General features: G+C 39.7%; 1 protein-coding gene across 5 annotated transcripts in view; it reads right to left on the bottom strand.

The window, feature by feature from the left end:
* LOC132819698 (apoptosis-stimulating of p53 protein 2-like) overlaps positions 1-23,675 on the bottom strand; it is a 115,524-nt gene that overhangs the window by 18,919 nt on the left and 72,930 nt on the right. For all 5 annotated transcript variants that reach the window (XM_060831359.1, XM_060831360.1, XM_060831363.1 and 2 more), the window contains 4 exons: positions 17,798-17,956; positions 15,133-15,284; positions 4,253-4,688; positions 1,475-2,286 (listed from right to left, as the gene is read on the bottom strand). In XM_060831359.1, the coding sequence (XP_060687342.1) occupies positions 1,475-2,286; positions 4,253-4,688; positions 15,133-15,284; positions 17,798-17,956 (1,559 nt within the window). The remainder of the gene's footprint in view (positions 1-1,474; positions 2,287-4,252; positions 4,689-15,132; positions 15,285-17,797; positions 17,957-23,675) is intronic.

Genomic DNA, 23,675 nt, shown 5'->3' with positions numbered 1-23,675 from the left:
AGATGAACTGCCAATTTTGAAATTATCCTGGAGCCCATCTCTATTACAATAGTGTGCTCCAAATGTTTAGAATTAAATGGCTTAACAGGTTTCACTGCAGCTAGCTATCTCAGATACAGCAGTAAGGAAAGTTACGTATACTGATCCAAGGAGGGGCCACAACAAACAAAGTGCAATTCAAATCAGCGATGTTTCTAAAATACAGATTTATCCACGCTGTTGTCAAAATGAGAACATGTATTTTTGTTCTCCCTTTAATGCTAAAGCTGTAACTAATACAGAATATTAAAGGAAGTGTGGACCATTAGCATATACATGCATCATTTCAGGACCATTAGATCACAAGCTAATGTTTTAAACAAAATTCTAGGCTATAGGTAATAAAACTTACCAATGCTAACAATAATCTAATTCCAAAACAAAGCATGATTTTCAAAAAGATCAATTCAATTAAACCTTTTTGCGTATTATACATGAACGAACAAAGCACAGCAATAACTAGTGGACAAAGGAGTTAAAAATATCAAAGCAAAATTCTGCAAATGCTGGAAATATGAAATAAACACAAAATACTGGAGAAATTCAGCAGGTCTGGCAGTAAAGGGAGAATCAGAGTTAATGTTTGGAGTCCGGTATGACTCTGCAGACTCTTCAGATTATTTTACAAATTAAGCTCAGGAGCCTTGAGGTCCTAATCAATGATCTTTTAATGAGCCAATGTTGGGAGACTTGACCCCAAAAGGAATTCAAAAGTGGCACTGCGTTAGTTGACTTCCAAAAAATGTCTGTTTTAGACAGACACATTCAAAAAGTGGCAAGGCATCCATGATGCCCCTGGCCCCACTTATCTTTCTAAGTGCCATACTATCTCCTGTCCAACGCCTGTGTTTTGTTTCATCATTGTCTCAGCCCCATTGCTTTGTCTCAGGATCAATACTGTTTCAGCCACATTGCATTTTCACAGAAACACTGCCAGCTGCATCAGCACCCGAGTGTCTTTAATCAGTTCAACTAATTTTTCTTTAAATATATCTTCTTGAATAAGAATAACAAAATTAATCTTAAATGACTACTATGATTAGTGCTTTTGAGGTGAACTAAAACTCTCTACCTCATTCTAATCCCTGGCTTACAGGTTAATGGATAATAAACCTAAGCTTCCACCTAAGAAATATACCAACTCAGAATGTTAACTGTTACTTTCCCCACAGATGCTGCCAGATCTGAGTTTCTCCAGCACTGCCTGTGTTTTTGTCTAAATCTTTCCATTTTAGAAGGTAAGCATGTATTCAGGAAAATGAACTGCATTTGCTAATTGGAAAGTTAATATTTTTGGAAATTTAAATGAAAGAAATAAAGCACCTGGTCAAAAATACAAATTGCATCGCTATCAAAATTATTTGTGCAAACTAAAATAAGATCAATTTATGATTTTAAATTTTCAGTAAAAATCTTAACAGTATGGACTACTCACAGGTGGCAAGATGGTATGTCCAGTAATTTCAGGTGCGCGCATATTAAAAGTATCATCTCCTATATTCTCATGTTCACCAGTAATAGGATATGGAGGTGGGGGGTATGGGGGATATTCGTCTGTTAATTCTTCTAAAGAGTGTGGGCTATCTTCACTTTGGTGCTCTTCCACAGAAGACAGAACAGAAGATGTTGGTATCTGTCCCTCCAGAAAAGAACCACGCGGAGAAGATGAAACGTGTTCTTCAGCATCTGGGGTTTCAGCTTCCTTCTTCAGAATTAATTCAGACTGATCTGAAGGAATATTTGTTACAGTTGTAGAGTCTTCCTCTAGTTTAATACCGTGATCTGTGCTTTCATCAACAACATTTGCTTCTGCAGATAAAAGAGCAGGCTGTTTTGGCTGGTAGAATGGCATTGGGCTACCAGTCTCCATAGCAGCCAGTGTCGTGCGCTGGTACAGCAGCTTCTGAATATTAGGTCCATTTGGTCCCTCTGGTTCTGTAATAGAGCTACGCTTTTTTAGTGGCCTGGGAGCATTGGACAGTTTTTTCCTTAATGCTTCCAAGTCAGCATCACTCTGATTTCGGTATGGATTGTACATAAAAGGCAGGAGCTTTGTAGGGCTCAGTGGTCGTGGAATGCGTTCAGTCTCCGAATGGTCTGCTGGAGATGCAGCATTATCAGTCTCAGAATCAGGACCATCTGGTTTATCTTGGTTCTTTGAATATGTACTACTAATCTCCTGGTCATTTTGATGTTGATTGCCTACGTAATTCTGAGAGGATCCAGGAATAACTGGTTTGCCATACACTGCAATTGACAAAATAACACAAAACACAAATTTAGAAATAGCCAAAGTTAATTTGATTTAACATTTCACTGAATAATTTTCTGCTTGCGAATTTTCCTCTTAAATTTCATACACTTACAAATAGGTTTGTTAAAAATGTGATACTGAAATGATCCCCATCATTTTGTTTTTTATCCAATGTTACCAATACACTATCCTGTTGTTGTTTGTCACAGAAGCTAGCTAACCTGCAGCATTTCCACCATTTCCTATTTTTATAGGGCCAACTTTACCATTGCAAACTCTGCTTGAACACACAAATAGCAGCAGTGGTGGGCCACCCTTGACAACCGCTGATCACATCATATTCTGTTCTCGCCCCAATAACCTGAAACGCCTTTAGTTCGAAAAATGTACCTATTTCTTTAAGTATATTCAGTGCTATTGCCTCCAGTCTTCTGTCAAAAATTTCACAGATTCATCAACCATTTGAGCCCTGTCAGAAATTTGTATGTTTCAAGAGATCCCCTTTTATTCTTCTCAATTCCAGTGACGACAGACCAGTCGACCCAATCTCTTTTTACAGGAACAATGAATTTGCTATCCCAGCAAAAGTCTGGTGAACTTGTTCTGCACTCCCCTGAACATAAAGTCAATTTTTTTTTAGGTAAAGAGACCATAGGGTCATAAAGTCATAGAGATGTACAGCAAGGAAACAGACCCTTGGGTTCAACTCGTTCATGCCGACCAGATATCCCAACCCAATCTAGCCCCACATGCCAGCACCTGGCCCATATCCCTCCAAACCCTTCCTATTCATATACCCACCCAGATGCCTTTTAAATGTTGCAAGTGTACTAGCCTCCACCACTTCCTCTGTAGCTCATTCCATGCACGTACCACCCCCTGCTTTACAAGTTGCCCCTTAGGTTTCCTTTATATCTTTCCCCTCTCACCCTAAATCTATGCCTTCCAGTTCTGAACTCCCCCACCCAGGGAAGAGACTTTGCCTATTTATCCTAACCATACCCTTTATGGTTTTATAAACCTCCATAAGGCCACTCCTCAGCCTCCGACGCTCCAGGGAAAACAGCCCTAGCCTATTCAACATGTCCCTATAGCTTAAATCCTCCAACGCTGGTAACATCTTTGTAAATCTTCTCTAAACCCTTTCAAGTTTCACAACATTGTTCTGACAGGAAGGAGACCAGACTTGCATGCAATATTCCAAAAGTGGCCGAACCAATGTCTTGTTCAGCCGCAACATGACCTCCCAACCCCTGTACTCAATACTCTGACCAATAAAGGAAAGCATACCAAATGCCTTCTTCACTGTCCTATCTACCTGTGACTCCACTTTCAAGGAGCTATGAACCTGCACTCCAAGGTCTTTTTGCTCAGCAACACACACTGTTGTTTGCTGGGAGGCGTTGTGCAACACAACTTCCTAGATTCATAGGATGGGGAGGGAGGTTTGGAGAAAGTTTTCTGCATGTAGAGTCCAAATATTATGTGCAGTCTACCATACACCATTAAAAGTAAAAACTGTCTGACAACAAACCCATCTTAACATTTCCACAGTTCTAATCTGAGCATCATACAGCATATGGATAAAAACATTTTTTTTTATAGAAGACGTTCGATCTTATGGGGAGATTTCCACTGCAGTATTTATTTTCTTAGTCCAAAAAAGATTTTAAATTCACAAACTCCATTATTGGACAAGAGCTACAAAAACAGCCAGAGTACACGAGCAAGAAATAATATGACTATCTGCCCAATCAGAAAGTATTAATCTAAACCACTATCACTTAACATGAAGACACAAAACATATATCTCAGAGCAAAAATCAATTGCTTAGAAATAACAATGTTGGGAATGGGAGAAGGGAAAACTACATGCTAACACCAGATCACAATGGAACCATCAGAAAACAAAATCCAAAAATTCAATTCAAAACAGCCAATAAATGAAATCTTCCTTACCACTTGTGAATTGAGGCCGTGTCTGTACTTTGGTCAATGCACTCTGAACAGCCTGTTGGAAGTTTTTGCCTGGTGCCTGTTGTTGTGTGTACATTGTGTAAATAGAACTTGCAGCCACTGTCTCTGGTTTTTTCAGGGGTTGGGGTGGAGGTTCTTTAGATGGTTGTGGGGTGAAAGGTCGTACTGTAGCGGCAGGTGGCGCCTCTGGAGAAGAATGAATTTGCACACTTGAAGCACAATGCTGTGGTCCTGAAGTTTGCGTTGGTTTCAGTTTATTGACTAAGGTTCCTACGTTCCCAGGCAACTTTTGAGTAATTGACTCAGGCTTATTCTCTGCTATAGCAGCTAAATTAGATGGTCCAAAATAAGGTAAGGAAATCTGTTTTGGTTTGGAAGGGACAGGGGGTGGTACTTTAACAACATTCTTGTTAGCAATCTGAAAATCAAAATTGAATAAAATTAGTTTACATAAAAATAGAACTTCAAACATTTTGATAAACGAGGATCTGGATTATTCCATATCTTTACTCATCTTCAAAACTTTGCATTTAGAACTGAATCATTTTACTCTTCACAAATTAGTCACTGTGCATGCCACAAAAGTCCTCTCCTGGTCACAGAATCCTCCCCTCACAGATTGAACCAGAACACCACCTAATGTGAGATCTTGTTAAACCTGATCTCTTATCGTCTCCAGTGTAAAGAGACCATAAGATGTAAGAGAAGAATTAGGTCAGTCAACCCATCGAATCAGCTTCACCATTTGATCATGGCTGGTGTTTCTCAACAACATGGGGACTCTCTAGTCCGAGGTACAAATGGATGTTTCTGTGGCCAGCAGCGAAAAGTCAGAATGGTGTGTTGCCTCCCTAGTACCAGGATCACGGAAGTCTCAGAGAGGATGCAGAATGCTCTCAAGGGAGAGAGGGGCCAGCAGGAGGTCATTGTACACATTGGAACCAACGACATAGGAAAAGGATGAGATTCTGAAGGGAGAATATAAAAAATTAGAGAGGAATTTAATAAGGAGATCCTCTGGAGTACTAATATCTGGATTACTCCTGGTGCAAGCTAGTAAGGGCAGGAATAGGAGAATACAGCAGATGAATGCATGGCTAAGGAGTTGGTGTGTGGGAGAAGGATTCAGTTTTTGGATCATTGGAATCTCTTCTAGGGTAAGTGTGAGGACAGATTGCACCTGAATTGGAAGAGGACTGTGACACTGTCAGGGAGATTTGCTAGAGCAGCTCAAGAGGATATAAACTAATAAAATGTGGTTGGGGAGGTTGTGGAGAACCCAATGAAATAGTGAGGAAAGAGATCAATCCGAGACTGATACAGTTGAAAAAAAGAAGCGAGTCGAACAGTTAGGCACAAAGCAGACAACAGTGTAGGGCTGATAATAAATGCAGTTTAATTTCAATGCAAGAGGCCTAACAGGGAAGGCAAAAGAATTTAGGGCATGGTTAACAACATGGGACTGGAATATCAGCAATTACAGAAACGTGCACAGGGATGGACAGGACTGGCAGCTTAATGTTCCAAGAGACAAATGCTACAGGAAGAACAGAAAAGGGAGGCAAGAGAGGGGGGGGGAGTGGCATTTTTGAAAAGGGATAGCATTACAGCTGTACTGAGGGAGAATATTCCCGGAAATACATCCAGGGAAGTTACTTGGTTGGAACTGAGAAATAAGAAAGGGATGATCACCTTACTGGAATTGTATTGTAGATCCCTAAGTAGTCAGAGGAAATTAAGAAACAAATTTGTAAGGAGATCTCAGTTATCTCTAAGAACAACAGGATGGTTATGGTAGGAGTTTTTAATTTTCCAAATATAGACTAGGACTGCCATTGTGTTAAGGGTTTAGATGGAAAGGAATTTGTTAAGTGTGTACAAAAAAATTTTCTGATTCAATATGTGGATGTACCTACTAGAGAAGGTGCAAAACTTGACTCTTGGGAAATAGGGCAGGTGACTGAGGTGACAGTGGAAGAGCACTTTGGGGCCAGAGACCATAATTCTAGTTTTAAAATAGTGATGGAGAAGAATAGACTAGATTGAAAAATTGACATTCTAAAGTGAAGGAAGGCTAACTTTGCTGGTATTAGGCAAGAACTTTCAGAAGCTGTTTGGGGGCAGATTTTGCAGGAAAAGGAATGGCTGGAAAATGGGAAGCCTTTAGAAATGAGATAACAAGAGTCCAGAGACAGTATATCCCCATTAGGGTGAAAGGAAAAGCTGGCAGGTATAGGGAATGCTGGATGACTGAAGAAATTGGGAGTTTGGTTAAGAAAAAGAAGGAAACATATGTCAGGTATAGACAGGATAGATTGAGTGAATCGTTAGAAGAGTATAAAAGAAGTAGGAGTATACTTAAGAGGGAAATCTGGAGGGCAAAAAGGGGACATGAGATAGCTTTGGCAAATAGAATTAAGGAGAATCCAAAGGGTTTTTACAAATACATTAAGGACAAAAAAGGTCAAGGAGGAGAGAAAAGGCTCCCTCAAAGATCAGCAAGGCGGCCTTTGCGTGGAACCGCAGGAGATGGGGAGATACTAAACGAGCATTTTGCATCAGTGTTTACTGTGGAAAAGCACATAGAAGGTATAGACTGTAGGGAAATAGATGGTGATACGTTTAAAAATATCCATATTATAAAGGAGGAAGTGCATAAAAGTGGATAAATCCCCAGGACCTGATCAGACATTTCGTTACTTTACTAGGTAACGTCTTCGGTGGGCCTCATGCGAAGCAATGCTGAAAATTCCTGCTTTCCATTTACATGTTTGGGTTTCTTTGGGTTGGTGATATCATTTCCTGTGGTGACTTCACCACTTTGACTGGGCCAACACATCCATCCTAGGGTAAGCCAAACAAAGACACACACAAGAATTCCTAGAAGCATCGGATTCTAACCGGAACTTTATCAACAAACATCAAGTTAGACCCCATCTACCACCCCCTAAGAAAAGGAACAGGAAGTGACTTCATCATAGGAAATTACATCACCAAACCAAAGAAACCCAAACATAAAAATAGAGAGCAGGAAATTTCAGCATTGCTTCACATTAGGCCCACTGAAGGTGTTACCTCGTAAGGTAATGAAACATCTGGAAATGAACCTTTCAGCTCAGCGAGCAAACCTACATCCAAAATTCAGAAAATAGCCTGTGCCTCTATTCTTCTTATTGCATAACCTTGCACTTTTCACATGGTATTCCATCTGCCACTTTCTTTGCCTGATTACTTATAGTGTGGAAACAGGCCAACAAGTCCACACCGACCCGCCAAAGCGCAACCCACCCATTCCCCTACATTTACCCCTTATCTAACACTACGGGTAATTTAGCATGGCCAATTCACCTGACCTGCACATCTTTGGACTGTGGGAGGAAACTGGAGCACCTGGAGGAAATCCACGCAGACATGGGGAGAATGTGCAAACTCCATACAGTCTGTCGCCTGATTCGGGAATTGAACCCAGGTCTCTGGCATCGTGAGGCAGCAGTGCTAACCACTGTGCCACCGCGCCGCCCACGACCTCCCTACTTCCTCAACACTATCTGTCCCTCCAACTTTGTGCTATCTGCAAATTTAGTCACAATGCTGACAGTTCCATCATCCATATCAAGCATAATACGAAGAATTGTGGTCCCAATTCTGACCCCTTAGAACACATTTCTCTACCTCTGCCCATATTTCAGCTTCCTCCTATTGGAACTCTTTTGTCACTGTCACGTTAAATTAATTCAGTTCATCGTCCATCCATTACTTTACCGAAACATCAGTTTGACTAAAACTTTATATTCCAACATTGTGCACTGTTTCTTTATTACACTTGTCCTCGCTTACCCTACACTGACTCTGACTGCCTCAAATCCTTGAATAGGTAAAGGTATTGGAGATAGGATGGTCAAATTTATTTACGGCTCAGGATTATGAAATGCAGATAACAAAGTGGAGCTGAGACCACAACTAGATGATCCATGATCTGACTGAAAGGTGCAGAAGGCTAATAGGCCCAAATAGCCTACTCCTGTGCTTACCGTCTTTGGTTTTACATCCTTCATCTTCTCTTCACATCTGTCAACCATTTTGTTCCATCTTAATTCTTAAATCTCCACCAGCCATATTTTGTTTTGTTGAACATTCTGTATCTCAAATTCTCATTGTTCTCACCACCTCATTACTGGCAGTATATCCTTCAGTTAGTTGGTTTCTCGACAATTCTCTCCAGATCCCTTCCTCTTAAACTCCCAATAGCTAGCCCTTGAATGAAGCTTTTGCTATTCACCTCTAGTGCTTTTTCACCATCTCACTATTCCTTTGACATATTCTGATCCATAAAGCAATTTGACACATTCTCTATATTTAGGATGCGATCTGTTCTGATATAATACATTAGTTCTGTTCATGTGCAATCCAAGAAAATCACGTAGTAGCAGCACCATTTAAACAAATGGGGCTAGCTTTGTCTAACAGCCAATACAAGTAAGGAAAGTTTTTGTTTTATAAATAATGGTCTAACTTCTTCAATTGGTTTATAACCAAATCAAATTGAAGAAATGCTTGTTATTGCAGAACCGACTACTATAAAAATAAATCTAAGTTCTTATTGATACTTCTTTAATGATCAAAATGCATAAACAATCTAAACAACAAAAAGATACTTATAAAACAAATAAGGTAGCTCAGTTTGATCAAGGGAGAAATTGCAATATCAAACTGATTAATGTTTTAAACTTCCAGAGTTACATCAGAGCAAGGGCAAATGTATTTTCTAATTATTCAGTCCCATAAGTTTCATATATTTATTGCAAATAAGATTTCAAAAAACAGGTCTGAAATACATTTTCAATTAAATAGAGCATTTCACTGAGAAAACTATTGTAGATTTGAAGAAGGCATTAACTAAACACAAAAATGCAGTGATGTGTAAAGGTTTGAAACTTCAGGGAGGTCCCTACTTAATGCCAACTAAACATAATTGTTACTTCATACAAAAGACTCATTTTGTCTTAATTAACACCCATGGATCCAACATGAAGTTTACTGAGTTCCGACTTTTACTCAAAAACCCAATTCTCTCAGACACAGTGGTAGTCCAGCACCAGAGACTCAGGCAAATTCAGAGCTGAATCTTGCGAATATCGGGAGTCTGACAGCAGAATTACACATTGGTTCTGAGCCTGTGCATGCTGATAGGAACTATATGAGGCACCTTTTAAGATAGTTGTGCAACGAAGGATAGTGGACAGACCAGGCAACATGACCTGCAACTGAAGGGTCACAGCAACGTCCAATGTGGAAAATAAGTGCTGCTGGAAAACAGGGAATCAAAGGAAGTAGTCTCAAAATGGAAGCGCCTATGAAGGTTCCCTCTATTAGCATTAACTCTATGATGAAAATTTCTTTGAGAGGTTTCCGTACATACGGTTGACTTTTCCAGAACATCACCTGTGATAGCCCTGGAATCCTATGAGCACTGCAGCTCTTTGACACTGCCAATTTAATTCAATCACCATGGCCTCTCAAATTCCTTGAGGTAGGGGCTGCTTTTGTCATGTCATTAGATTCCTGACCGGACAGGATATGCATATGATACTAGGAAAGTTACAGCACTGTTGGAGAACAATCCTTGATTGGGACCTTATTTAGCTTCATTACTTATCCATCTCGATGAGTTGCACTGCTGACTCTCTCAGCTGCAACTCTTCCCTTTGTCCAGTGTCCTCTATTCTAGCAACCGACATTGCAAAGTAAATGCATTCCCTTTCACATTTTCTCCTGGCCTGCTTCATGACAGGATTCTAGTCAAATCTCCCAGTTTCTCCATATCTGTCTTGAGAATACAATCCTTGATTCAAGGTTTTCATTTTCCTCAAGCGGTCGTTCTTTTTAAAATCACAGAATTATTACAACACACGAGGCCCCTATTTAGCGTACTGCATCTGCTCTTCAAGAGAACAATTTTGTTTCTTTCCTTTATGCAATCTTCACTTTTAAAGAACATCCAATTCCCTCTTCAATGAACCTGTGTCCATCTCACACACAATTTATTACAGATCACAACTACTTGATATGTAAAAATATTTTTATGTTGTTTTATTTTGCTTAATTCTATGCCCTCTTGTCCTCAATAATTCCAGTCATTGGAATAGTTTTCCTCCTTAGTTTGCCTGAATCTCTCATGATGCCATGATCAAATATCATCTCATCCTTCTCTTCAATCCATTTGTAAAAAACTGAACTTCCTCATCCCTGGGAATATTGTCGTGATTTTTTTTGATCTCTCTAATGCTTTCACATCTTTCCCAAAGCATATTATCAAGATATGAATACATCACACCAGCTGAGCTCTGGACAAGTTTAACACAACCTCTGACATAGAGACAAATAGCATGGCCAAATCAGCTTTTCTGTATCTGCATTCATAATATGGTAAAACTGAAACCTTCAAAGACCCTCAAAATTAACTCCAATATTTCCTGATTAGACTTTTGAACAATGAATTCCAGAATAACATGCCTTCCTTCATGATAGGAGTCTATTCAAATCTCCAAGTTTCTCCATATCTACCTTGAAAATACAATGTAAATAATCAATTCCAGACACCAGCTATTATTTCTTTTAAATTCATTCACAGGCCAAGGGTGTTGCTGGCTAGGCCAGCATTTATCACTCATTTGAAGAGGGCAGTTGAGAGTGAATCACATGGCTGAGAGTCTGGAGTTACTTTTAGTCCAGACAAGAGAAGGATGGCAGTTTCCTTCCCTAAAGGACTTTGTGAACCAGATGAGTTTTGTAACAATTAACAATCATTTCATGATTGTCACTAGACTCTTAATTCCAGATTGTTATTCAACTTAAATTTCATATTGTCATGGTGGGATTAAAAAACCAGGTCCACAGAACATTATCTGGATATCTGGATTAATACTCCACTGATAATATAACAAGACCATTGCCTCCCCTTAATACTTGTATGTTATACAAAAGACCACAATTTATTTACAAAAAGTAACTTGGAGTGAAATTAAACAAAGTACACTTGAGTAAGTCAAATTTTTTTGACTACTTTTAATGTTAAATTTATAGGGTTGAAGTCAAAATTCATACCGTATCATTTGGAGATCAATTGGGGCTCTGCTAATGAAAAAAAAGTGTTATGGTAATTCTGAAAACTCAGAGCAGAATGCATCAATCAGCAGACTGGAAGAACGAGAGCGGAGCAGAACAACCAGCAGACTGGAAAGCTAGAGCGGGACGTGACGGCCAGTGCACTGACACATTAAGAGTGATTTGTTGTCTGTGAAAAACTAGAATGGACTTTTACAAGATATATGGAAAATTCCAGGTTATGTGGCCAAAAATAGGAGGTCAAATTTTACATGAAATCAATTATTACCAGAGTATTACCTGGTCTATTCTCTAAACCCACAAACCTTTGTTTTCAGCCCCATTAACACAAAAGATAAACAGAAAAACACATGCAGAGATAAGGGATAAAAAAAAATCAAAATTGGTGAGGTTACTTTAGTTTTCACAATTGTTATTCCAATGAACAGATGATGGAATCTTGGGTGATTTTCTGAAATGTTAATCAGGTCACCTTTGGGAGGTGACTTAGATCAAGGCAGTTAGGCTTGGAGCTTTCAAATCTAAACACTAACATCAACACCCAGATTCCTTTTCCGCAGAAACTACCCAAAATGCAATGCTCTTCCCAGTGACAAAGCTCTATAGAACCTTATGATCATGAACAAACCTGCACTCAACTTACAGACCTAGCTTCACGAATAAACAAAAGTTTGTTCGGTTTGTTTCCTCTTTAACACATCTGTTACCCACAGTCCAAAAGTCACCTTTAGCTCACAATTTGTAGCTCATAGCTCCAAGCCAAAAATAAAACAAATAATGAAAAATTAGCAAGGGTTCTAGCACCTGTTAGTAAAACCCAAAGATGCTCCAAAAAACCTTTTTAGCCACAATATAGACCTGTTTTTCCCCCTTGTAATTTATGCACATTTGCATCCAAATTCCTCTGTTCCTTCACCCCCTTTAGATTTGTAATATTGTCCCACCATATTACTCCTACCAAAATACACTTCTGCACACACAAGGTTCCACATGGTAGGCTGATGGAGAAAATGCAGAGGCATGGAATTGGGGGTGATTTAGCAGTTTGGATTAGAAACTGGCTTTCTGAAAGAAGGCAGCGAGTGGTGGTTAATGGAAAATATTCAGTCTGAGTCCAGTTACTAGTGATGTGCCACAAGAATCTGTTTTGGGACCACTGCTATTTGTCATTTTTATAAATGACTTAGATGCAGGCACAGGTGGATGGATTAGTAAACTAGCAGATGACACGAAAGTCGGTGGAGTAGTGGACAGTTTGCAACAATGTTAGTTTCCAAGGGGACTTGGATAAAGTGCAAAATTGGGCTGAGAGGTGGCAAATGAAGTTCAATGCAGCTAAATGTGAGGTGATACACTTTGGGAAGAATAGCAGGAAGGCAGATTGCTGGGTTAATGGAAAGATTCTTGGTAGTGTGGATGTGCAGAGGGATTTTGGAGTTCATGTGCATAGATCTCTGAAAGTTACCACCCAGGTGGATACTGCTGTTAAGAAGGCATATGGTGTTAGGTTTCATTGGTAGAGGGATTGACTGCCAGAACCGCAATATCATGCTGCAACTACACAAAATGCTAGTGCGGCCACACTTTGAATATTGTGTACAGTTCTGGTCGCCTCATTACAGGAAGGATGTGGAAGCATTGGAAAGGGTGCAGAGGAGATTTACCAGATGTTGCCTGGTCTGGAGGGAAGCTCTTATGAAGAAAGGCTGAGAGATTTGGGTCTGTTCTCATTGGAAAGGCGGCAGCTAAGGGGGGGATTTGATAGAGACATACAAGGTGATCAGAGGATTAGATAGTGTGGACAGTGAAAGTCTTTTTCCTAGGATGATGATGTCAGCTTGTACGAGAGTGCATAACTACAAATTGAGGACTGATAGATTTAGGACAGATGTCAGAGGCAGGTTCTTTACGCAGAGAGTGGTAAGGGCGTGGAATGTCCTACCTGCTAATGTAGTTAACTCAGCCACATTAGGGAGATTTAAACAATCCTTACATAAGCACATGGATGATTTTGGGACAGTGTAGGGGGACGAACTGAGAATAGTTCACAGGTCGGCAGAACATCAAGCGCCGAAGGGCAGTTCTGCACTGTATTGTTCTATGTTCTCCACTGTGAATCACAGGATTCTTCATCTTGCTTGGCCAATTTATTTTAACTCCTTATCTCACCCCTACCTAGCTCACTCAGAAGCACAATCAGGCACCCCTTGACTTCACTTTATCTCTTACCAGCCTCCAATTTCAATCATATACACAAGATGATGTCACCAACAAATACGCTGTTTCCCTCGTATTTCAACATTCTGAAAGGACCATTCCCTCCACACTGTTCTGTATCACTCTTCAATTAACCCCAATGTTCCCATGGTACCTTCTTGTGTAAAGAGATGCAACACCTTTTTTAATCCTTCTCTTTCCACCATCCAAAAAAATTATTGTGCCAGGTGAAATAGTGATCTACGTGCTTATTTCCATTTAGTAAATTGTATTTACAGTTAATGGCAAAAACTCTTGTATACTGCAGGGAATCCTGTTAAAAATGGGATTACATTAGATTAGATTCCCTACAGTATGTAAACAGGTCTTTCGGCCCAACAACTTAACACTGACTCTCCGAAGAGTAACCCACCCAGACCCATTCCCCTGCTCTATATATACCCCTGACTAATGCACCTAACACTATGAGCAATTTAACAAGGCCAATTCACCTGACCTACACATCTTTGGACTGTGGGAGGAAACTGGAGCACCCGGTGGAAACCCACGCAAATACGGGGAGAATGTGCAAACTCCATACAGACAGTTGCCTGAGGCGGGAATCAAACCCAGGCCCCTGGCGCTGCAAGGCAGCAGTGCTAACCACTGAGCCACCGTGCTTGTTTTGTCTTCTCAGTGACCCCAAGGTGCCACCATCTGTATTTTCAATCTCCACCTTACTCCTATCTCATACCATTGTCTTCTAAAATGTTTCACTGAGGTTTAATGCAACCTGAGGGATCTGCACTTCATTTGTTAATAATACACTTTACAGCATTTTAGACTCAACAATGAATTCGACAATTTCAAAGAGTAACAACTGTCCCCAGTTTTTCTGACTGAAACTGCTGTTAGTGATTTAAGTCTTTCCATTTACACTCTCGTATTTGTTTGTCCTTAACTCCAAGAAAAGACGTTGCAAGTCGGATTCAGCCATGTTCCCATCAAAACACCTTTCATTTAGAAGGAGTAAAAAGAAATCATCCAGGAGTAAAGTGGTCAATGTTCAAAAAACCTAGGGATGGTGGACCAATTCATTCTTGAAATCCATCAAAATGCTATTGCAAATTCAATCCAGGGGCAATTAATCAGAAAAAAACTCATCACATGCATACTGGGCTGACAGGATCAGTAAGGAGCCACTCCTCCAATCATAGGCGGTCTCTGACTAGATTCATTCGTGAACCTATTAATAACAGAATTTTCAAGGGGAAGGAGGCTCCAAGAGATGAAATGAAAAGCTGGTGGCAGTTTTAGAGCGGGGCAGTGGAAGGACAATTTAGGAGAAGGAAGGCAGTATTAAAGCAGGAAAGGGAACAGGTGGTGGCTTCTGGGAAGGGGGGAGAAATGGGTGGGATTTAAAAATGCTTCACATCAAGATCTGCTATTTGTACTACATTTTGTGATTGAGGAAGAATGATGTCAATATTAGAAAATACATCATTCTTTTAAACATTGTTTAACAACATTCATATCAATACCTGAACTTCCCGCAGAAGGTCCTCACTGCTTTGGTTTTTCCTTAATGTTCCAGTAGATGGAATTCCTGTAGGAGGATCCATGGATTCAAACATGGAGAAGCAACGAACTCTCTTATCATTCTTGTCTCTCATCACAACATCACCATCACCCACTGTTAAAGTCACATTAAAAAATCTGGTTCAACTATTTATTTTGGTTGGGTTTCAAAATTCAACAAAAGCTAGTAATGATGAATGCAATGAGTGGTTATGGCAAAAACAAGACTTCCATCTGAAATGCACTTTTAAACTTTTACTTTGAATTGCCAACAAGTTCACACAATTTTAGCAGAGGCAACTTGACCTTAGGTAACAATGATGAGGATTTGGTGTCGGACTGGGATGGTCAAAGTTAAACTACTTGATGAAGAAGCAGTGCTTCGAAAGCTAATGCTTCCAAATAAACCTGTTGGACTAAAACCTGGTGTTGTGTGATTTTTAACTTAGGTAACAATGGCATAGATCAAATAACCAGGTGCAGTTTAGTTAGTGAATTTGATTGAGAGCTTTGATTGGCGATACCTTTGAATATGGGATATGTTTATTGGTTGGCTGTAGACCTCTTTGATCAGCCATTCGTAAATAAACTACTCATTAAAGTCTATATTGATAATATTCTTTATTATGTTCCAAGAGTCAATATTGTATGCTATTTATTGTTTATTCAACTACTTATATTTATCTGACATTATTTGCTGAATCAAAGTTTGATACTTGGTCAGGTACAAGTTATATCAGTCTTCTTCTGGATCAGACAATCATTTCACATGCTGCCACTGTAGCAGCTGGTATATAGAGAAGGGGTTCTGCTATGATTGCTAGAAGTCTACTTATTTCGATTAAGAATGGACAAAGGTTAATGCCAGACCATGAGGAACACTTGGGCTACTAACAGGAAGTGTGTGCAGAGCCAGATTCTGTAAAACATGTGGTGCAAACATTAAAAAAAACCTGATGCCGGTCGAGCAGTACCGGAATCTGCTACCAGGTTTTCTAATAAACATACAAGTTAGGAATAAGAGCAGGCAATTCAATCACTTGCGCCTGCATCACCATTTAATTAGATACTGGCTTCCTGGATTACTCCACAGTCCCACCCACCATCGATAACCCCTTATACCCCCTTGTTCATCAAGGCAACACAAATGAATATTTAAAATCTCTGGATGAGCAAAATTCTCAACTTTCCTCTTAGCTTTGTTGCCCTTACCTTAAATCTGGCTATCAGTCTCTCTATTAATGGAAGTGTCATCCTATCCATCCCTTCTATGCCACATAATTCAGACACTTTAAACCCCCTCTCAACCTTCACTGCTCCAAGATAAACAACTCCAGCCTACTCAATCTTCCTTTTTGGCTAAGAGCTCCAGCCCAGTAGCACCCTAATACATCTCCTCTGCAATGTCTTTCGTATAAACACATCCTTCTTATAGTGTAGAGACCAGAATTGTTTGCAGTCCTCCAGTTGTAACTTAACCAATTTCAACATAACCTCCCTGCTCTATGGCACAGCTAATAAAGGCATGATTCACCTGACATCATAATCTCATCTACCGGACCTGCTACTTCATTGATTTGTGGAAATGCATACAGAGGTCCCTCAGATCTCAGTATTTTCAGGGTCTTAGCATTCACAATCCCTTGTTGAGCTAGCGATCTCCAACTGCACTTCCTTACACTTTTCCAGGCTGAAATCCAATTGACACTGTCCAGTCCACGTGACTAGTTGGTTATTCTCATTATTTACCACCTTACTAATTTTCATGTGATTTTCAATTTTCTTGATCACACCCCCTGTATTTCAGTCCAAAGTATTCATAACTACGCAAACAGTAAAAGCCCCAGTACCGAGACCTATGAAACCTCACCAGAAACAGATTTGCAATTTCAGAAACATCTCTCTACCATTGCACATTACTTTCTGCCACTCATTCAATTTTGGATCCCCACCTACCCTTTCCTCCTATTTACAATAATGGGATAACAGTAGCAGCTTCCCAGGCCATTTGCACCTCATCCGTGACATTTCAACTCTGTACTTTTTCAGTCTCACTCTGAAAACTAATACTCTGGGAAAGAAGTTAGGTCGCACCAAATTCCCAATCACTGGCTCGCTTATCAAATGGGGAGACAGGAAAAAACTCACTCTGTTATTTAATCATAGACAATATCCAAGTAGCTGTGCAAATGATGGCATCAGGAAAGGCTAAAAGTCAGTTACCCATTCATTTCCTTAATTGGAAAGAGGGCTTTTTTGAAAAAAAATAATTTGCTTCCCCATCTAGTTTTCTTAAAATTATTTGAGTGCAATTGTAATTTCAATTTTGCATTAAAAGTGAACAAACATGCTTGAAAGAAATTTCAATTTACACAAAATAAATAAAATACTGTAGATGTTGGATATCTGAAATTAAAGCTGTAAATGCTGGAAAACCTCAGCAGGTCCGAGCTCATCTGTGCCCAATATGACTCTTCCAGCATTTTCTGTTTTAATTGCAACATGTACAAAGTTGCTTTGTTTGTTGCTCAAAAATGAATGAAAAAAAATCCAATGATAACAATACACGCCATTCATGGTATACCACAAAGTTCAAATGCAAAAATAATACATGGACACAGATATTACCTTGACATGTGTTGGATATTGATGCTCCTCTAGCTAAGTTTGAGGTACCGGTACTCAAGGAAGCTGCAGGTTGACGAACAGGGACCCCAACAATCAATTCATTCCGTTCGGGAAGAGCCTGAGGTGGTGTCTGCAAAGGCGTCTGAGACCCAATGCAAGCTGAGAACAAAAAAAATGTAACTGCTATTAATGTTTTGAGAACAGAGATTGTCACTGTTGCTGAAAACTTGCTTCACTGGAATTTTGGGTGGCTGTAACCTTTAAATGGACAATAACACCTTCTGTTCGCTGACCCAAGCCTACGTAATTTGCAATTCACAACCACTCAACATAACTCGTAATCATACACTTGAAGACTTCATGGAAACTCCCTATTAAGCAAATATCCCCTATAGCTAAGTAGACAGTCATTGCTAACTTTTTACATATATGTATGAGTTTTCACAATTTAGGAGTATTTCATCCACCTTCTCAGTTTCAAGTTGGTGCCCAATATGTGAATAGCAAAAGGAGTAGAATTATTGGATGATTATCTTATGAACAAAAGAAAAATCATATACATTCAATTCATAGGAAAAAAATACAGTTATCTTGATTCAGCATTGTTTTAGCTACTTAACCAAAACCAAGTATCATAAAAATTGCCTTCAAGTCAAGTAATCTAAAACTAATCTAATCTAAAGTCCAGAAAATGAGCATATTAAACATTATGAAGTTTACATTTCAAATTAAAACAAATCTTACTTTTTCTTCCATCACTTTGTTGTTAAATCAGAAAGGAACAAATGCGATGACTGACCTTTAGTACATGCAAGCACACAATAATCTTTTTATACTCATACTTGAACCACCCCTCCTCCATGCATTCTGAACAATTGTGACTGGAGATTAATGGGTATTGGAGGATTTTAGCATTCTGTACAAATAGACATTAACAAGACCTATATAAGGAAATGCTAACTGTCCAATGACATGAAATGTTACACCTCCCTTTTAAAGTTGCATGTCACTTGCACCCAGGAACACTTGCTATTAGTAACACCACTTGCAAGATTTGCTGGCCAAGTCTGTACACATTCATATTTATTGCATTGGTACAATTCTAGTAATACTTTGCAAATTCCCAGGCCTCCATGAAATTTAGCCTGAAATATTCTCACAACCTTACTGTCATCAGATTGAAAAATTTACCATTTTCTCATCAAGAGAAAGCAATAACTGGGAAGGGCAGAGATGACAGCGATTTTAAATATTTCCAACTCATAAAAGTGAAACCAGTGTACTCTAAGAGGCTAATTATGACGAACTACAGGTTGAAAACAGATGTAGTAACATACTAATTTCGGATTTAGTTTATGAAAAATGAAAATACTGATTTAAATACGACAGATTTACATTTTCAATATTTTCTACTGCCTTTTTTGTGCGAAGTTAAATGCACACTTGTAGGTAACTAACTGCTCATATTTATGGTAATGGTGCTTTATTGGATATGCAAATGCACGAGTTTGTCAATAATAGTTTACATGCTTCACAGCATCAAATAAAATTCAAATGAACGAGGAAGTCAGACAAATAAGAAACCTGCTGCTAATCATTTCAACACCACAACAACACTGCAGGAGGTCCTACGGTGAACATTTTCTGATTGACCTATCCAGAGATGTTACTACACAACTTGATAACTTGTGGGACTCGAAACTGGGTCGCCTGGCTCTGAGGGTGGCCCTTGGATAGCGCTCTTGCCCCAACTTGCCTCTGAGATGATCTTCCCTCCATAAGGTCGGGATGGGAATGTTCACGAATGGTGCATAATGTTTGACATGATTCACAGCTATCCAGGAACTGAAGCAACTCATGTCTAAATGCAGAAAGACCTGGACAACATTGAAGTGTCCAAAAAAGAGCATGGTTGAAGGGTAAAAAGGGTAAATTATCTGAAGATTTAATACTTTCTGCTGTATGTGCGATGATGCTATCACTTGAGAACACAGAATAAAGAACAGTACAGCATAATACAGGCCGTTCGGCCCTCAATGTTGTGGTGACCTATTATCCTATTTTAAGATCAACTTAACCCTCATACCCCGATTTTACTATAATCCATGTGCCTATCCAAGAATCACTTAAATGTCCCAAATATTTCTGACTCTACGGCCACTGCTGGCAGTGCACTCCACAGATCCCTCAAAGTTGCAAATCATGTCTCAAAAACTTGATTGAGTTTTTTGAGGAAGTAACAGAGAGGATTGATGAAAGCAGAGTGGTAGATGTGGTCTATATAGACTTCAGTAAAGTGTTTGACAAAGTTCCCCATGGGAGACTGATCAGCAAGGTTACATCTCATGGAATACAGGGAGAACTAGCCATTTGGGTACAAAACTGGCTCAAAGGTAGAAGACAGAGGGTGGTGGTGGAGGGTTGTTTTTCAGACTGGAGGCCTGTGACTAGTGCTGGGTCCTCTACTTGTTGTCATTTATATAAATGATTTGGATGTGAGCACAAGAGATAGAGTTAGTAAGTTTGCAGAAGATACCAAAATTGGAGGTTGAGCGGAGAGCGAAGAGGGTTACTTCAGATTTCACCAGGATCTTGACCAGATGGGCCAATGGGCTGAGAAGTGGCAGATGGAGTTTAATTCAGATAAATGCGAGGTGCTGCATTTTGGGAAAGCAAATCTTAGCAGGACTTAGACACTTCATGGTAAGGTCCTAGGGAGTGGTGCTGAACAAAGAGACCTTGGAATGCAGGTTCATAGCTCCTTGAAAGTGGAGTCACAGGTAGATAGGATAGTGAAGTCAACTTATGGTACGCTTTTCTTTATTGGTCAGAGTATTGAGTACAGGAGTTGGGAGGTCATGTTGTGGATGTACAGGACATTGGTTCGGCCACTGTTGGAATACTGCTTGCAATTCTGGTCTTCTCCCTATTGGAAAGATGTTGTGGAACTTGAAAGGGTTCAGAAAAGATTTACAAGGATGTTGCCAGGGTTGGAGGATTTGAGCTATAGGGAGAGGCTGAACAGGCTGGGGCTGTTTTCCCTGGAGCGTCGGAGGGTGAAGGTTGACTTATAGAGGTTTACAAAATTATGAGGGGCATGGATAGCGTAAATAGGCGAAGTCTTTTTCTTGGAGTTGGGGAGTCCAAAACTAGAGAGCATAGATTTAGGGTGAGAGGGGAAAGATATAAAAGAGACCTAAGGGGCAACATTTTCACACAGAGGGTGGTACGGGTATGGAATGAGCTGCCAGAGGGAGTGGTGGAGGCTGGTACAATTACAACATTTAAGAGACATTTGGATGGGTATACAAATAGGAAGCGTTTGAAGAGATATGGACCAGGTGCTGGCAGGTGGGACCAGATTGGGTTGGGATATCTGGTTAGCATGGATGAGTTGGACCGAGGGTCTGTTTCCATGCTGTACATCTCTATGATTCTATGACATCTGCTTTTAAAATAAGAAAAGATTCCAGAAAAAAATCTTGAAATACTTTGAGGAGATCTGGCCTGGTCCATAACATAAACAAAACCTCTCTCTTTTCTTGCCTTCTATGGAAGATTAGTTCCTTCCTGAGTTCTTTCCAATGATACAAGTTACTCCTTGGTATCTTGTTCAAGTAGCCATTATTTTTACAAGCACTGATAAAGACAGAAAACTTTTCTCAACAAAGACACGTCTACATGCTTCAAGCAGATCATATTGTTCACACTAAGGGGCAGCGAAGTTTACACATTTATTTGGCCCTGACCTTTGTTCAATGAAAAAAATTAAAATATAGGTTCAGTAAAATGAAATCGGTTAATTTTTTCAGGGAGAAATGAGAAAACTTGAATTGAACAATTCTGTCAATCATTTGATAGACACACAGAACCATTTTGGGAGCCTTTCCATTACAAACCTATTGGAAATTGTGTGAAGGAACATATTTCTGTTTCCTACAAAGTTAGCCAAATTAGATGTTCTAATATTATAAATGGAGCATTTTTAAAACAGAAAGGGAACTGGAGATAATATAGAGTAATGTGCTGGATAGGAAATAGTTACAACTACCAACTTGCTAAAATGGAAAGCAGTTAAGACACAAGAGCAGAGGTAAACCATGCAGCCTATTGAATCTCCTCTGCTATTCAATGAGATTGCAGCTGATTTGATAATCCTCAAATCCACTTTCCTACTTTATCCCTGTAACTTGATTTTTTTGCTGATTAAAAATCTCTCAGTTTTGGATATACATAATTACTCAGCCTCAACAGCCCTCTGAGGAAAAGAATTCCACAGATTCTCAACCCTCAGAGAAGATATTCCTCTTCAACTCTTCCTTAAATGTGTGACCCCTTATTCTGAGATTATGCACTCTGATCTTAGACTCTCCCACAAGAGAAGAAAAAATTTTTCTATGTCCACCCTTTCAAGTTCTCGAAGAATCTTTTATGTTTCAATAACGTCGCACCTCATTCTATATTCTAATGAACACAGGCACAGGCTACTGAACCACTCTTTATAATGCAGTCCCTCCATAACTGGTATCAGCCTCCAATGCCAATGTATTTTTCCTTGGGGAAGTGGCCCAAAATTGCAGGCTCTGGTCTGACTAGTACATTGTCCAGGTAGTTCTTCTATAATATGCGTTGAGTTAATGTGAATTGGCTATAACGCAATTAACGAATTGTGGACGTTGTGTACAAAACACTAACTTTCTGCCGAACAGGTGTATCGGGTTTTCCAAAGTGCAATCTTCGACAGTGCTATTTCTACAGCGGTTCCCCATCGTTAAATTTTCTATAGCGCAAGGTTCCATAAGAACACAACTGTCATGTTATAGCAGAACAACCTGCATAATTTTAGCAAAGTTCTCCACATTTATGAAACAAAGATCAACAGTTCATTTGTCTTCCCTTTTACCAATCTAATTTGGATGTTCTTTAGTTTTCTGCAGTCTTGTTCCTCCACTGTTCCTGTTAAAGTGCATAACCTTACATGTCCCCACATTGAAATAATTGCACAGGATCATCCTTTATTTACACATGAACAGTCCATGACTTTAGTACTGCTTCATTCAGTCATCCAGAGGGTCAGCATCTCTGACAATTACCGGTTTGTGTGTCAGTCAGGGCTTTTTGATTGGACCAGATTAACAGCCCCAGTCAAGGAACTCATTGCAATCCCTATACCCCACACCTTTTAGTATGAAGAAATAGACTGATCCTTTCCCATGGAGTGCATCTTAAGCACTGGGCTAGGCTCCTCCAATTCAGTGTCCAATACAAGCTGTGTTTAACACATGGGAGCTGACCTCTTGATTTGGAGTGACCCAGTAAAATTTCACGATTTCTTATGGCAGCTATGACGTTGAAGGAGCTACATCTGTCACGTCCATCTTATTCTGAGGACTAGTCGATGCCTGATGGAAAAGATGAACTCATGGGTTCCGGGAGCCTTTCTGACTCTTTCAAGGGGTTGGGCATGTTTTGCTCCTGTACCGTTTGCAAATTTGTGGCCATGATATGATTGTTGTGCTTGTTCAGGATCGCACCTACCTGAGCTTTATACATCACTGATCCTGACCTTGTGTTGTCCATGCCTCTTACCCAGGGAGGGCCATTGCTGAGATTCTTAAACTAATCATCCCCTGTATCAAACTGTCTCACTTGCTTGGCAAAGTCTTGTGTCCAGCATTGGCATCCCTAGGTCCAAGAAGATCAGACTTAACCTGGAGAGGAGTCTCTTACCCATTTTCAACTCTGTCGATACTATCCCTGGTACAATTGCAACATTTAAAAGGCATCTGGATGGGTATATGAATAGTAAGGGTTTGGAGAGATATGGGTCAAGGGCTAGCAGGGGACTAGATTGGGTTGAGATATCTGACGGTATGGA

Source organism: Hemiscyllium ocellatum, chromosome 10 (genome assembly GCF_020745735.1).
Source record: "Hemiscyllium ocellatum isolate sHemOce1 chromosome 10, sHemOce1.pat.X.cur, whole genome shotgun sequence".
Taxonomy (NCBI): domain Eukaryota; kingdom Metazoa; phylum Chordata; class Chondrichthyes; order Orectolobiformes; family Hemiscylliidae; genus Hemiscyllium; species Hemiscyllium ocellatum.
This window is presented reverse-complemented; position numbering and strand designations above follow the sequence as displayed.